The 17565-nt window shown below is 36.6% G+C and overlaps 1 protein-coding gene across 2 annotated transcripts in view; it reads right to left on the bottom strand.

The window, feature by feature from the left end:
• Window positions 1-394: 394 nt before the first annotated feature.
• The window catches only part of LOC121874083 (polypeptide N-acetylgalactosaminyltransferase 2-like), a 131831-nt gene continuing 114660 nt past the window's right edge, over window positions 395-17565 (bottom strand). For both annotated transcript variants that reach the window (XM_042377992.1, XM_042377993.1), the window contains 9 exons: window positions 11643-11708; window positions 10878-10999; window positions 10537-10712; window positions 10237-10340; window positions 9840-10062; window positions 9186-9396; window positions 8491-8607; window positions 7273-7436; window positions 395-7093 (listed from right to left, as the gene is read on the bottom strand). In XM_042377992.1, the coding sequence (XP_042233926.1) occupies window positions 7281-7436; window positions 8491-8607; window positions 9186-9396; window positions 9840-10062; window positions 10237-10340; window positions 10537-10712; window positions 10878-10999; window positions 11643-11708 (1175 nt within the window). In that variant the 3' untranslated portion in view covers window positions 395-7093; window positions 7273-7280. The remainder of the gene's footprint in view (window positions 7094-7272; window positions 7437-8490; window positions 8608-9185; window positions 9397-9839; window positions 10063-10236; window positions 10341-10536; window positions 10713-10877; window positions 11000-11642; window positions 11709-17565) is intronic.

Genomic DNA, 17565 nt, shown 5'->3' with positions numbered 1-17565 from the left:
CTATGCAAAACTTTGCCAATACAGTATTCTCAATACCTTACCAAGCCCACCCTTTAGTCTTAGCTTTGAACAAGGTTTCATATCATTTAGTGTTCCATGTACATCCACCTTACCACTCGAATTTCATCTCGGTCAAACCTGAATGTTATCTTCCTTAACTGTCCATTTTTCACTGCCGTACATCACACTTCTTATGCCAGTTGGGTATGTCTTTCCTTTCACAAGAAGGGAAGGTCCACTTGCCATCAATAAAGGCAGCAACTCCTTAACTTCCTTCAAAACACTTCTGACTCTTGCAACTGGGTTAGCTTCAGCACCACCCCCAGCAGCGACCATGTCATCCAACAACTTTTAATAATTCCCCCAGTGTGAGGTTGATAGTAACATGAACACATACTTTGGAAGACACTTTAATTTTTAGCACATGGCAAAAATCATACAAGCCGACTTTCAAGCCTTTAGTTACATAAACAAGAACAGCAAATACAAAGTTTGGATAAATCACAATGACTCATTCCTGGGAAATCATTTGTGATGTAACCTCCAATTTTTTTAGTTACTGCTCCTGGCACATATTGCATTATAATTGAAATCTGTCTCTAAAAGCTTGGCCTGGAATGAATTTTTTCTAGTTTTCAAACATCAAAAACTACAAATTTCGTTATAATCTTTACTGTACACTGTAAAACACTTACAGAAGTTTATGCACATTAAATACACAGATGACTAGTGGGATACTGAGTTGTAAAAGAAGAAATTTGGACTGTTGTTTACACTGCTGTACAAACATTCAGTATATGAATTATACTGGTGTGGAATACATTTTTTCATAATTACCCACTCTTACATAGGAAATATTACACAAGAGAATAGGATGTATATTTACAAGAACAGCTCCTGGCAAAATATATAAATATTTCATTTGAATATACTGTATAGTACAGTACAATGCAAATGGTTTTGAGAAAATTTGGTTAACTCTTAAAACAAGGTTTACTTGTCATGACTAGGTTTATCTCCTAATGCACAGCTTTTTATATTTTATTTTAGAATTTATGTGCTAGACTTAATAAAACTACTTCCCAATAATTCATTCTTCATACTCAAATAATGGCAAGCTCCATGGATGATGCCTAGGATGGCAGGAATGGATGAAAAATGAATCTTATCACTCTGGTTAATGCCACCCCCACAACAGTGAAGGTGACATACACACAGGTGTTATGCTTTGAAAATATTATGAAGTACATCAAAACATCTCCATTCTTCACCTGTACAGTATTATGGACAAGGTTTAATAAAATGTAGAATTATTAAAGTTTAAAATACAAGTTTTGTTCTGTGAAAATGGAAATACTGTACAAAACAATTTCTTGATACAGTACTGTATTTATTATGGCTCCAATCCTGAGTAGATCCAAATAATTATAAGTAAAGATAAATAATAAAAAACATACATTAAGATTTTCAAGTAAAATTAATTTGAAAATCAGTGAATCTTCTAAATAGTGCCTAATCACTATCACCATTTTATTGCCATTTTCCACACACTTGCACAGGCTAGCTACGATTACCTGATCAATTGACATTCCGGTTAATTGAAAAAAAAAATTCAGGCACATTTTCCGTACTAACCAAATACAGTACAGTACAGTAATTATAAATTTAAAAGAAATATAATACATGCATTTATATACTGTACTATATTATTTATAGCAATGAACCAAGTTTTATTCCGCTTCATCATCTATTAAGAAACAAATATACAGGTGTAAGTGAATGTTTGATCACACTAACAAAGAAAAGGTAAAGAAAGGGAAGATATACCAGTAGCAAGGTTCCAGTAACATTATGAAAAACAGAGTTAACTGGTCAGTATATATTATGATTTACAGTACTGTATATCTTTTTTTTTGTGAAATGTTAGCACAAATAATTGCTACCTTGTAAGTTTGTGTATTTGTCTGTAGATGGCACTCTGCAAGTTGGATTCTTTATTTACTTTTGGACTGGAGCATAGTACAGGGTCAATTGGGTTACCAGAACCATACCGTACTACTTTTTATCCTTGCTTAAACTACAGTGAAACCTCCATATAATGGAGTTTTCTTTTCATACATAATCTGTTAGATGGGATGTTACATCTAGTGGACCCTCGATATAACAGACTTCCATCTCTATACAGTACTGTAGTTTGTTAGATGGAGGTTTCACAAACAGACCCTCGATATAACAAACTCCCCTCTCCATATAGTCTGTTAAATAGAGGTTTCATTGTATCTGTTCCTGATGTCTCACTGCCACTCTGAACCTCTCTCTAAGAAGAGGCACATGTAGATTATTCCAATTTCAGTCACTGACCATCTCATATTTAGTAACTACAAATTGGAATGGTGGGCTGCCTAAATCTTTTTTTTTCCTATTAAAGCTATCTTGCCTGGGTTATGAGGAATGGTTTCTATTATAACGTCAGTTAGAACCTTGTAAAAGACTGAAGTACCGTATCACATGTGTGGTAATACGACCTATTCTAACATTGATATAAACAAGACTGACCAATGTATCGATTATTGGCTGTGTACCTAGGGTGAAACTTCACTCAGAAAATGATCCCTCAGTTTGTCAGTCAAGAAAGGCAGACGTAGGGCTGACTAAGCAGCCCAAAAGATCACATCATCACAAAGATGACTATATATATATCTTTATACTTTTATAATATCCAATGGAATGAGAAAAGCTTCTTAATGGCTATGAATTGTGCTTGTTTAATATATTGTGCAGTCATGTTAAAAAATATATAAAAAAAAATGAAACACTGGACTTAAATGTCTTATTATGAACTCAATTCACATTCTAACTTTAAATGGTAATACTACATGATGCTTTCAATTCTATACAGTGTATGTGCATTAATACTACAATGAATTTTTTAACAAGCACAGCATTATTGTCATCACACCAGTAATAACACAGGTTAACATTCAATTTTTCCTCTAAAGCAAACTCCTGCAATACTGTTGATGTGTACAGGAGTATTTCATTTTTTAAACTTAATATGAATCCCTTTCCCAGGTTGGTGAAAAAGACCTACACAAATATATTACAGTTTCCATAAAATATTTGAGCATCAATTCTTTGTATAAAATGATGAATAAAAGAAAACAAATTATAAAAATTACAGTCGTATCTTACATCATCTATAAGATGAGGAAACAAACAACATCTGCTGTTTTTCTATACAAAGGCAGAGCTTGCTGTAGACATCTAGTCATGATATTGTAAAGCTATAAATCTATCTACATTAAATAAGCCTTTTTTTTTTTGCAGTTTATGCAGCATAATATACAGAGTTTTCTCCAAACAGTATGTATGGGACTCGGAATTCTATACAATCTATGGAAGCAGACTTAACAATACTCAAAACTGCTGGAGAATTGTGCATGTTGAAATACCTGTTCAACAACTGGAGGCATGATGTACAATGTTGGAAAACTGTACCACTAAACCAACCATTTTTAGGACAACACCAAGCTACCAAACCTCATCAATTACCCAAGGGGAGTTTTATTTAGACATGGTTACTTTGTTTCATCAGTTTCAAAAGAAAATAAATAGTTTGTTATCCTAAACGTGGTACTTTTCTAATATTGTACTATATATTTTGCCAACTGAATGTATTACTGCTCTCCTACAAGTAAACTCCGAGTATAAAAGCTAAGAATATACACATGACTAATATTCTGTTCCACAGGTAGTGTGGTAATTAAACTACAGTATAATAAAACACTCTCATAGAGTTTTGAAATATCAAATGTACAGGAATAGCCCACATAGCTTTAGAGAACATTTAGGTTAACAATAAACCAGATTACAGTATTATCTAAACTCATAACAATGTCGTTCCCTTCAAAATAAATCTAACATCCAGCACTCCCCTCCCACCATTCCTGGAACAGAGGTGCACTGTCCTGTCATAAATAAACCTGACCATCTTTATCTGACAGTGTTATCAACCACTACTTGTGAACTGAACTCCTATAGTTTTTATCATGAGATCTAGTGACTGAAGCTTATCAATTCCCTTCCTTGAAAATTCCTGTATCCACCTTCGATTCCTATTTGCATTTAACCTTTCTTAAACAAACAAAAGCACTATGTACAATAACTGTTATCTAGGGACACATGACATTGCTGTATGAACAAATTATAATTCATATTGTAACTAAAGTACTGGATGTGATCTTGTACATGTAATATTATTTCAAAACAAGTACAGTACAGTACTGTATTTGACTCTGGAATGGTTTTTAATGTATAAACACCTACAACCACTACGCAACATAATACCTGTACAGTATACTTCTATGAATAAACCAATAAAGGAAATGGTTTACAGTACAGTAGTATTAACCAGTGAGGATTATAGTTAACCAAAAGCTCTCCTTTGAACAGGTACGGATATTTCCTTGCAATTGTTTTTAATATCGTTTCAATAATAAGAAAAAGTATTTATGGCCATTCTTACTGCCAACACTTATTGTAGGTAAATACTGCACTGTACAAAGTACCCACAACATGCATATACAACACACACACACACACACACACACACACACACACACACACACACACACACACACACGCATTCTTCAGACAACAATCCTGACTGTAGAGATGAAGTTTCATATCAAGCTATAAATCTGACCACTCAGTCTTTTTTATTCGTGTACTCGGTAAAACGAAACAATATTCTTATACAGTACTTAAAAAAATAATAACTCATCTTCTAGGTAAAGTTCAGAATAATTACTCATTAAAGTTTCACTTGTCATGGATGAAAATATCAATATAAAATGTGACTAAAGTATGACAAGACCTTTCTTCACACAGTCAATGCCTTCAATATTTTAATTACTTCAAAATAAATATTTCTACAAACAATAAACATCACAGTATTCATAACAAATCCCAAAATATAAACTAATCAATAAGAATATATTGTACAGTATACAATAATATAAAACCACAAAAATTTTACTGGGTAGGAAACAATTCATGACAGTCTTGACTAGAAACTATAAAAAAAATATCGAAAAGAATTAAATAAACTAAAATCGAGAGATCCGTCAATTCTTCACCGGGTTTAAATTTTTGGGATAACAGTATCAAGACAAACTCATTAGCTCACTACCTGGCAAAAACATAATCTTACTTAAACAACCCTCTCTTACAAACTATGAAACAGACATACAGGCAAGCAATTCTCTTTACACTGTTTTATCTTATCACTGAATGATCCATATGCCATCCTAAATTATTATACCTGTATAGTATACAATACAGTACTGTATTTCTTTGCATCAGTTTCCAAAAGCTCACTCGATGTCTACTGTTGGTGAAGATATGAGAAGTACAGTACAGTAATTTTAAAAGATGGTGTACCAAGATGCAAACTGTTTGAAAAATAAAAAACACTTAGAATCTACTGAAACAAAGTTGTTCTCCAAATATGACTCCCAAATAAATGAATATTCAAGGATTATGAATGAGACATACCCGGTACTTAATATTCTTACTTCTGTTTACCAACAAAATAAAATAATTTCAAGGTTTTCCCCTAATGCCAAAACAAATGAGAACTTTATTACACACAATTTATATGTTGCATAATATGAAAATGAAACAAGTTTTTAAATAAGTAATTACACCTATAACAATTTCAAGTTACTATATCTTAAACTGAAAACATTAAAATTTCAGAAAGCACCTCTTCACTTCAATACTATGGTCTTAACAATACTGTAATGCATCATCAGCTTGATCTTCAGGCCTCTTTCACACGAGATTTTGTCACGTGACTTAAAAATCAATAGAGTTCAATGGACATCTGTGTGAAAGGTCCCACTGAACTCCTTAGATTAAAAAAAAAAATGTGAGAGGCCTAACTTGTTATTGCATGAATTAGTAAAAACAAAACAAAAAACATTTAAATTATTTAATGTGATAACAAGCTTCAGTTCCTACAGTATCTCACTTTTTACTATTGAAACACTGACATTGCATACACAGGTTTGCCAATCAAGCTAATGCACTAGACATATTCTCATACACTTGGGAACAGCTGGTTTTTATAAATGTATTAATCACAAGATAGGAATAAAATTTACAGCAAGATAATCACATAACAAACAGGATGTACAGCTGCAGACAAAATTCCCTGGACACGTGGCAGAATCTGGCATACAAATAATGTACTTGAGGTTCATTAGGTGACGGAAATTGGAATTTTAACATAGGACTTTATTAGACTTTTCTTTGCATATTAATAATTTTTTTTTCGATATCGTACTGTACTGTATATGACCAAAAAGAAGATACCAAATATTGCCAAGTGTTCAGAGAATTTTGTCTGCAACTGTACATATCGAATAAGAAGATTCTTGGTCTCAACTGAATGGATAAAACATTGTACTTTAACTAACCATGACAATATAACAAGGATAGAATGAATGGCAAGAAACTACACATTCCTCGGTAATAGATCTAACAATTGTTAGTCTGAACTCTCCCTGTAATTTTCATTTAATAAAATATAAAAACACAGGTCAGTTAATCTAAAAAGAGGAAGGTCTAGAAGTTACAAAATTTTCAATATGGTTCAGTACCTAAAACACAGAATTTACCATCACTTGTATTGCCACAGTGGCTGAGGGCATTAATTAATAAGATGCCCATAATAGTGCACAGGACCCAGTACAGTACTATGCTTCTCACATTATGGTAATTTTCTTTTATCAGGTCATGTAAGTACTCACATACTAGAACTGCATTTAGCAGACATCAGGCACCAACTTGTCTTGCCACAAATACCAGGTATTTTGAATTTTCAATTACATTGAAGTTCATCATTTCAACAATGTACAATGAATAAAAATCTTAATAGTGACAGTCAAAAACGTGCGTGGATTCACTTGATGGACAGCGAGTGTACATACAGTACAGAGGAAATGTGAACTCACTCTCATAAACAGATCTGGAGTTCATCTTCATGTCATTTTGCTGTACAGTACTGTAGTTCTTTAAAAAATACAAGCTGAAAGTAAAAATAAATATTCAGTATAAATACATATACAGTACATACATAGCTTAAAAATTCTATATCCTTCAATTATCTGAAGTCAACATAAACAGAAAAAAAGAAGTAAAGAAATATTTCAAATATATTCTTATGATCTAGTGTCTAGCCAATACACACCTACATTAATTACTCACCTCTAACATTAACTTTTATTTACAACGAAAGACCATTGTTGAGTAAGTTTAGTCGCATCACAAAGTTCTACTACTAAGCCATCTGCTCTCTCCCTTGCACTATCTATACATAATTTGACCCCTACTGCCTTTATTAGCCGGTCACCATCTCTGCGCATCCATTTCTGAAAAACACACAAGGGGAGAGAATTAATGCATAATCTTCTTCTTAACTCTGTAGTGGACACATGACATTGTGCCCCTTGAAGAACAATATCTATACTGAATGATGTAAAAAAAACTATAATTAAGCTATCCCTACCTGGTAAATCAAAGATAAGAAAGATGAAAATACATATGAAACTTGCATAATAAGAAAAAAATAGTCACAGCACACCCATATCTAGAACAACTATGTAAAAGCTGTGTCTGTAACCCTCAGCAAAAAATTTAATATATTTTCACTTAATATGGTATAATAATCCTTTGCTCTAAATTACATCAGCACACATAAGTTCTTGTAGATACTGTTACTGTAAAGTATAAGTGATTGCATACAGTACTGTACTCTCATTACTACTGTATTGCCATTCTGTAATAAATCTTTCTTACCAATCTCACCTGCCATGTGTTTGTTTTGTCCAAACCAACTTAGTACACTGTCATCCATTCACCTCTCATGAGACTTATTGATCCCACTAATTTATTTCATATCTTCATTTCTTTCTTATGCCAATTCTCCAAACCCTCATAATATTTCACAGACAGTCCTTCCCTACTGCTCTCAGTAATGACCTACTACAGTGTACAGGTACTCCTCGACTTACCTACATACCTAATTTCACGATAACCTGGACATACTAACGCCGTGGGTCGTAATAAAAATATTTTTCAAATTACGTGTTTTCGAAGTCTGACGTTAGTGATCGCACTGTGTACTGACAAAATTCTCGTTTGTAATTCCCTTTAAAATGGCTGGCAAGCGTAAAAGTGAGAGTTCTCGTGGTGCTGAGAAGAAAAAGAGACACCCATTTTAGAATTTCTATGTATTATTTTTGCCTTTTCGACTTACGACCTGGTCGCTGACGGAACTCCCTGTAAGTCAAGGAGAGACTGTACAGTACTTTGAAATACCCGAGCTTTACATCCATACATAAGAGGTGACATAAGCAGACTCCATGAACATTCTACATTCTGATTCCTCCTGCAAGTTAATGCTCTCAGGGCTATTGCACCTACCTGCAAGTCACTGTTTTGACAAGGAGCAAGAATGAGACCTGCACCAGGCCTGAGCTCTGGCAGCGACAGACACAGTTCACCATGCCTAATCAATTTATCTCGAGTAAGTGACCACTCCTGAAATTGAACAAACAGTTTTGACATTAGACACAATATAAATTGGCAAGCAATCATTACCTTAAGATGATTACAAAAATATTTATGATTTAGCCAAGTCCATCAATAAGGCCATCCATATATCAGTCCTTTTGTGTGTTCCTACTCATTAAAAATAATGGCTGGTGGGATTTCATTTAAATTTGGTGTGTACTGTATGCCACTGATTATGCCCTTTCTTGATAAAGAATATATTATCACAATCAACTAGGGATCAAATTTTCTAAAAGGTTCCTATGTTAAAATTTTGTACTGTACCTTTAATGGGGATATATACTGTATATCAAGTTGCAATAATCTCAGGATAATTTTAATGAAATTTTGCATTTACCTTTGTCTCTGAGGGGGAGTGAGACAGACAGAGGTCAAATATTTGAAAATCCAGGCCATGATTTAGAAATTCTAAACTTATAGGAATGTCACAGTACAGTATACATTTGGTGGTATAACAAAGGGTGAAGTTTTAATGACACTATACATGTACTGTATCTGCTTTCCTCTAATATACCATGACTAGAACAAATACCTATGCAGCATACCTGATTCCCTCCAGTGCCATGGCAAGAATAAAGGCCTACTGTCCCCTCTGCACGGTGACCCAATGTATCCATACACTTAAGATTTTGCTTGAACACCCCAAAAGTGCCGTGTCCACCATCTGGAACCTCTAACTCTGGGTATACATTCTCTAAGTACCACTTGAAATTTTTACATTTCAACTGTTTTCGTAGCTCTAGTCGACTCTGAATACTGAAAGTTAAATACAAAAATATATTAATCCAAGGAAAATTAAAAACTTAAGTTCAGAGTGTAATGCAGAATCTCAAGTAGAGAACAGTTATACCATCTTAACTGTAAAACTGTATTTCACTATAAAAGGTTAGCAATATAATATCTTCAGTTACATTGTTTTAACATATCTGCCTATAATGTACAGTACTCACTTTTCTCTCACAGTATAAAAGTTTGTTTACTCTGACAAGAATCATCTAAACAGTTACAGTACAGTACTTCTATTCATTCTACTTACATTTTGTAAACAAAGTAAAATGGAGATCACATTTTGAACTGTGACTTTTGACCTCTATCTTTTAGTACAATATCAGTGTGGGTTGTCACAGATACTTGGCACAGTAAATGTACAAGCCAACATGATACAGGTATACTGTTTTCTGTTACATTTGATTACTTACTTTCCATAATTGACACTCTTGGCTAATGGCACAGCAGAATAATAATATTTCTTGTAATCGTCCATCCAAACTTCTGCTGCCCTTCGCGTGTGTTTTCGAGCAAACACATTACCAGACCCTCCTGGGAAAGTATATGGATGCTGCTTACGGAACACATGTCCCACTCGTGAGCAAGGGACAATTTCTAAGCTTCCCCCACACTGCCACACCCGGAAAGAAATTTCTGGGGAGAGTGAAGCATAGAATTAAAAAAAAAAAAAATCTACGAGTTAAAGAATGAGGTACTGTACTTGAACTAAGGGTATTTGATTCTGGACCAACAAACAGTAAACAATGGTTCATGTACAACTACTGACATAACTTCACAAGGCCTTGAAAAAATCCTATTCATTCATACCTAAATTTTCTCCTCCCCAAATATCCATGAACATGTCATATTTGCCGAGCTGTTCAAAGTATGACTTGTCTATCATAAAGAGTCCACCAGCTATCATGGGAGTTCTGTAAAATATTAAAATATAATTAAAAGCTGGGAAGGTTAATGAAAGAAGAAATAAAATTGATGTATGAGACTCAAATAGAAGGCTGGATAATTGACTGGGGATTAAATATACCATAACGGCCAAAGATAAGTGGCAACGGTCAGTGCAGCAGACAAATTACTAATGACAAATTAATATCACTAAGTTTAACTTACTTTATAACCTGCGTTGGGTCTTTCTGCCGTTTCTTCTTTTCCTCAGAGGACAGATACTCCCACTTAAACACCAGGTTCCAATCAAAGCCTCCTCTTAAATCAGCTGAAGCTCCGATATACTGGAAGGTGTCCATACTGATCACATCTATTATAGGGCACACCACCCTCGTTCGGTCCTATGGAAAGAAATTTTGTTAAATCAAGTATAATAGTTATATAAAAAGAAAATAATAATAATGTAGGCAAAAGTTTTCCTTCGCTTTCAATGCTCATAACCTTCTAAGATGTGGAAGCTATTTTTTTTAATGGCAGTTATTCTAAACAAACAGGTCCTTGCTCACCCCAGACACCCTCTCCAGCATGGGCTCTAGCCAGTGTTGGTTACATTCACAGTGCGAGTCAAGGAAAGTGAGGATAGGGGCTGTGGCAGCATCTGACCCCCTCACACGAGAACGCATCAAACCTTCAAGGAAACATTGTCATAATGTAAAAACAATTAAAACACACACACATAAAAAACTACTACAGTACTGCCTTATCTGTTGTTTATATAATAATGTATAAATATAAAAACTGCTTCAAGGTATAATATTTTTGCCACATCAGAAATACTGTCTACTTGTCTCATGTAACTAAATTAGTACTGTACTGTACTTACCTTAACATTTCAGAGGATTTCTTTTGACTGATAACGAAGTAAACACAGACAGACACACACACACTTCACTTCTTTTTCCTTGACCACAAAATATTCTTCTCTCTCTCCCTCATTACCGCGGACAGCAAGAAAGTAGTAATATACACGAGAGCACCTAGGGATGCATGACCGCCACCACTAAGTGCACGTCAACCTTACCTCATAACTACCCAGCAGCATGTCTTTGTGGCGTCCCAACTTACTGGTCGTTACCAAGAGACCGCAACACTGATACACTTCATTACTAGGCTTACTAATCCACTTATAATACTCTGTTACGATCAGCAGACTTAAATACTAATAAATATAAAACCACAATTTCATTTAGTTTATGGTATGACTAATGCTAAAAGAGACAACACATTTAAGGTAGTATTAACATGTAATGACCACCAGTAAAACTACTTGCCTTCTCTCTGGTCATTCCTGATAATCCGCACTTTCTGTATCTTGGCTAACTCGGCACCGTCTTGGGCTGTAAGTATGAAATTACACAAGGTTATTATATGTAGGTACAAATAATAATAATAATAATAATAATAATAATAATAATAATAATAATAATAATAATAATAATAATAATAATAATAAAGAACAAAAAAGAACAGCTCAAGTATCCAAAAAATTTCCTGCTCGTGGTACCCACGAATATCACTCCTATCACTAAAGGATGTGAAGTACAGACAGGATTGCTCAACTTTAACTTTTAAATATGAGTCTTTTGTCATCTATTTTACAGTTCTAGTTATTTTCTAATTCTCATAATTCCGTTCGTGTCCAAAACTTTCAAACCATTATAGTACCCAATATTTGCCTGTAGCAGCGTTTATCCTTTCCTCCCTTCTATAATAATAAATAATTTTGATAAATAAATAAAATTACATACCAACCATCTTTCCCTGTTCAATATTATTCACTCACTTTTACAAGCAGAAAGTATGCAATTCTACGTGAATTAACCTGTCTTAACCTACCTTTAATTAGACTTACCTTCTACAGTATGTACAGTACAACCGCCTCCCTTCCCAGCCCTCTTACTCAAACGAAGTGGGTTTTAAATGCTGTAAGACAAAACACCATCTACCTCTAACCCATGAGATAAATATCCCCCCCTATCCTAATGAAGCCTCATTCTCTACTACGAGCTTCACCCATTTTACAACTTGTATGACAAAACAGGACAAAACCTCATTTAACGTAACTCAAGAATAATCAGAAAACAACTAAACAGGTAACAAATAAGTTGCTGCAAGGATAATAACAACTACAGTAAGATTTGTAAGTAACAGAGCAACAAGAGGAGGCGGGAAGAGCATTAAGAGTCCGGATGAATCCACTGCTGTCATAACATAACAGCGGCAGAATCTCTACTGAATGTTGACGTGAGCATCTTCAGTTGGGGAAGATCAGCTGTTCTTTGTTGATACAAGGAGAGCAATACACTTTACCCACTGATCTGTAGTAGTGGTACAGATCAGCGTCTTAACCCCAGCAAGATGTTTAGAGTAAAAAATTATATATATTTAGCGAACATAACTGAAGCAATACGTTGCTTAACCATTCATGAGATAGACGACGTTAACCACAAAACACATTAAAAGGGTTGGTTAGCGCTAAGTATTTTCGTCGTAAACAGTATAGCACCATAGTTCTACCTATTTGTGATGCTTTTCCAACATTTTACGTTTTCCTCAGCCCCTTATCTCCCACACGTGCATAAACAGAACATTGAAGTCGACTTTTCTCTGATATACTGTACATACACAAGTGACAGCATCAGGAGAAATGTATATCCCTTGTCTGGCAGAAGTGTGTACACAGAAATGTACACCTCTGAGCTGATGCATCATTATATGAGCACTCTACAGTACCCTTCTTCTTGCTTACTGAAAAATGCAATTCGACGCCTGTGAGTCTTACTTCTTCAACTACTACTACTACACACACACACACACACACACACACACACAGCGTATAATTGTAGCCTATATCTTTTTCATTTGGTTATACTGCATTTACAATACAAATAATAACACCCCCTGTCTCCTTCCTTCTTTCCTTTTGGTGAACATCCGTGGCAATGCTAGAACCTAAAAAATACCTGACCCGTCCTAATGCCCGGTTATATAATAGTCAATTCAATTTTTTCAATTTCAATTGTTTATTCCTTGATAGAGGAAGCGGGATCCTAGTGCTGTCACTAGGTACCCCTGTACAATGACACCAGAAGCATCTGGCAAGTGTGACAAGTATATACAATATAAATATTATAAAGGGGCTTACTAAAGCCGAAGGAAGGAAGGATATTCCTTTAACACATAATCAATGTTATTTACAAAATATCTGGCCAGTATGGGGAGGATCATCGTGTCTCCGTCAGGGGGTCGTGGAGTGGTGGTCCAGCGTTGTGTGTGGGGACATCTTAGGAGGTAGTGGATAAGGATGCGGCTGTCGGGTCTTCTGCATAATGCACAAGAGCGTTGCTCAGGGGATGCGGGGATACCAATCTCCCAAGCAAAGTCATACCCAATGATGATACTGGCAGCAATCGCGTCCCTTTTCCGCGACCCTTTCCCATAGACGTACGAGAGGTCAGGAAGTTTACGGAGGTCATCGTACCAGGTGGGCGGGGAGTCCAGTGGGATGGCTGCTTCCCGAGCTTCTCTCTGATATAATAGTCTAGTTTTTTTTTCGTTTCATCACTTTGGAACCCACGGCGAACTAACGTAGATACTGCATACTTACAAACTTACAGCACACGACGAAATTGGTATGGCTGATGCAACCACTGGGGAAAAAATAAAATAGAATGATTTTTACACTGGCCTTTATTTGACCGAGTTCCAATATTGGTGAGTAACAATAACCGAGAGTGGGCGTGTATGAACGTCAGTATCATTCACTAGGGACCCAGATTTTATACAACACACACCATACTGACAGCTCTTAACGTTGTCACCCCCAGACCGCCAGCTTTTATACAATTATCAATATTTGTGAGTATTTTTCACATCCCTTCGTCCTCCTTCCTTCCTTCCTTTCGTTCTCCTTCTTCTCTCCACCTGTTCATACTTCCCTCCCTCCACCCTGCCTCTCTCTCTCTCTCTCTCTCCCTTCGTGTTAGCCAGGGAGAATATCCTCTCTGGCCATCTCTTTGTCCCCCTCATGATATTCACGCAATCTTTCTCGCTCACTCCTTCTCTTCCTCATTCTCCCTAATACTCTCCACATCCCCTTACTCCTCGTTCCCATTTTTCCTTATCCTCTCTCACTCTTACTGTGTGTGTGTGTGTGTGTGTGTGTGTGTGTGTGTGTGTGTGTGTGTGTGTGTGTGTGTGTGTGTGTGTGTGTACAACAAAACATTTACCATCACTTAACGGTGATTTACTCACGCCTAGTCACCCGCTCACCTGCCCAACAACACTCACCATCACTGACCAAAATAGCCCTTGGAACGGTGAGTCCTCCTTCATTATACCCTCCCTTTCCCCTTCCCAGAAAACGCCTTCCCTTCACTCTCCCCTATTTCTAACCCTCCCATCTCCTCTTCTTCTATGTCTCTCTTCCATTACCTCTAAACCCCTGTCCCCTTCACAACCTCCAAACACTTCCTCCCACCCACTCTACAACCTCCTTGTCCCCCATCCGTTCCATAACCCCTATCCTTACACACCCTCCCCTGCCAACCTTTCCTTCCAAGTCCCCCTTCTACAACCTCCTACCTCTCCTGTCCACAACCTTCTACCCTCCCCTCCTGATCACAACTTCCAAACACCTTTCCTCCCCTCCCTCCTACCCACCACCTTCCCTCCTCACCGTTAAGCTGTTCACCATCACCTCTGACCGTCAACTCGCCACCAAAACCAACACAAAACTATGCTTACGGCCCCGGGGTTTTGGGTACATTGATCCATCATAATAAAGACCTCGAGATTAAGTCCAATTTACATCGTCTTAAGATTCCTCCCTGGAAGTCTTAAATTAATTTTCCTTAATCACCTGAAGAATCTCCACCCTAGCTAATTTCACCTAATGCTAATCTAACCTAATCTATCCCAGTCTAAATTAATCTCATCGTCCCCAAATTATGTTAGGGTAATTACTCTTTTAAGTGGAATAATTTGGGGTGGTGATTCTTCAGGTGATCCATTTTATTTTTTTTCTTCCCGTAAATAGTTCAGTAACCGTTCCGATGTGCGTCATTTGAAGCTTGAATCACTCGAAGCTTTTAAAACACCGCCTGTTGTTACTCATTTGAATCATCTAAAGCTGGTCATCGAAGTTTATGAACCCTGGACCTTAACTGTCATATTTTGAACCACTCCGAACCGTTTGATCAGCGTTACGAATCATCAAGTGAACCGCCCTGAACCCTCATGAGCTCCTAACCTAACCATCAGAAATTAATCCCACACTTCCTATGAATGAATCCCTACCCTTAAGGATTAGATTTAGATTAAGGTGACACCAAATAGGACCGAATCCCTAAAAAAAAGTAAAGTTTAGACTTAGGTTAAGTTGAGACCAAGTCGAATCGAATCCCCTAAAATAAAAGATTCCCAGACAATCACCAAACTTTATGATTCTTCCTTAAACTCCCGTCACTGGGGAAGAGAAGTGGAGGATGAAGGAAGAGGAAAAGAAGCAAGAAATGTGAGAGGTAAGGAGGGAAAGGAATAAGAGGAAATGTGGGAGAACAGGAGGAAAAGGGAGGGAAAGGGAGAGGTAAATTCCAAACTGAAGAGGACAGGGAAGAGGAGGAAGTCAAGAAGAACGAAAGAAGGGAGAGAGAAATTATAATAAAACCCAAAAAAGTAAAATGGAGAGCGGGAAACGGAGGAGAGGAGAGAGAGGCAGTTTCCAGTAGAGTATTTGAAGATGAGACGGTTGGGATGGGGAGATGGAGGGAGGGAGGAGGAGGGGTGATATACAAGTACCATGGTGGAGGAAACACACACACACACACACGCACACACACACACACACGGTCTGGCAAGCTGCCCGTTCTACGTTGTTCCAGCAGCAAACACACACCGTCACCACCACACACAAGAACTACGTCTATTACCCATTATAACTACGTCTTCAGTGGAACTATTACCCTTTAAAAGACATCACAATTAAACTACCCATTATAATGATATAAAACCACGTCCCATTAGATCTGACATAAACCCATTACCCATTACAGTCGTTACATCGCAGTAGTTCTCCTCTTCACCCGCCCACCCCACGTCCCCCCCACGGTGTTACTGTCATACAAGATCACTTCAGATACACCAAAAGTCTCGTCTGAAGATCTAAGAATACATCCAGATGACTGACTTAAGACAAAAATCCTTTAAAACATTACATCTAAAAAATAATAATAAAGTTTTAAGATAAACATTTCAGACTCAACCTTAACTCGATGCGTTCAAATTCCGGATAAAATGTAAACAAAGAGAAGTCCTAATTATTCTGGATGTTAATTGTGAACGCATCTAGTTATTATTTTATGTTAAAGTTATGAGGTTTAAGAAGTTGTTTTTTTTACAATTTTAGTTACGAAGTATAATTATAATACGTAGAGCATCATGGTATATGGTTTCTAACACTATAAATGGTAGCGTAGTACAAGTAAATGGTGTTCGATTCCTCTTTTAAACGGTTTCTCTACAGTTTAGTGTTATGGTGTTTATACTTTTTTAGGTTCAGACGACACTTCACTTCCATGGTTTATGTTATCTATAGTATACTTGGAGGTATTCACATGTGCATGATTTAACTGTTTGAAATGTGATGGACTTTTTTTTAAATCTCAATTCCTTCCCAGATTGATGATACCACGTCTCTTCACTCAACCAATTAGCTTCCTCCTTCCCTCGACGTCACTCATGGTGTTGTCTTCTCAGCCAATTAATCTGCAACTGCAACTGAAGGTCACTCAATAAGTCTTCACCTCAACCAATCAACCGCCTGACGTCAATGAGAACAAAGACAGAGACTATCTTATTTACGCGTCGGGGAAGGAGGTAAAAACACTCGAAATAATATACGACAGAACTGAATGATACGGAATTAATTAACTAGTCAATATAGACGCGGTGGATGTTATTTGAAGTGAACTCTAGGATCTGTAACGAAAAAGATGTCAAGTGCATTATTTCTTCGCAAGGAGGAGCAATGAGCCCTATGTCTTGTTTATGTTGATCACTGTACCAAACGAGGCGAACCAAGTGACCAACACACACACATATCACCAAGACACAGGTGCACCGTGACCTACCAAGACACAGGTGCACCGTGACCTACCAAGACACAGGTGCACCGTGACCTACCAAGACACAGGT

This window comes from Homarus americanus, unplaced genomic scaffold, assembly GCF_018991925.1.
Source record: "Homarus americanus isolate GMGI-L3 unplaced genomic scaffold, GMGI_Hamer_2.0 scaffold28172, whole genome shotgun sequence".
Lineage (NCBI taxonomy): Eukaryota > Metazoa > Arthropoda > Malacostraca > Decapoda > Nephropidae > Homarus > Homarus americanus.
This window is presented reverse-complemented; position numbering and strand designations above follow the sequence as displayed.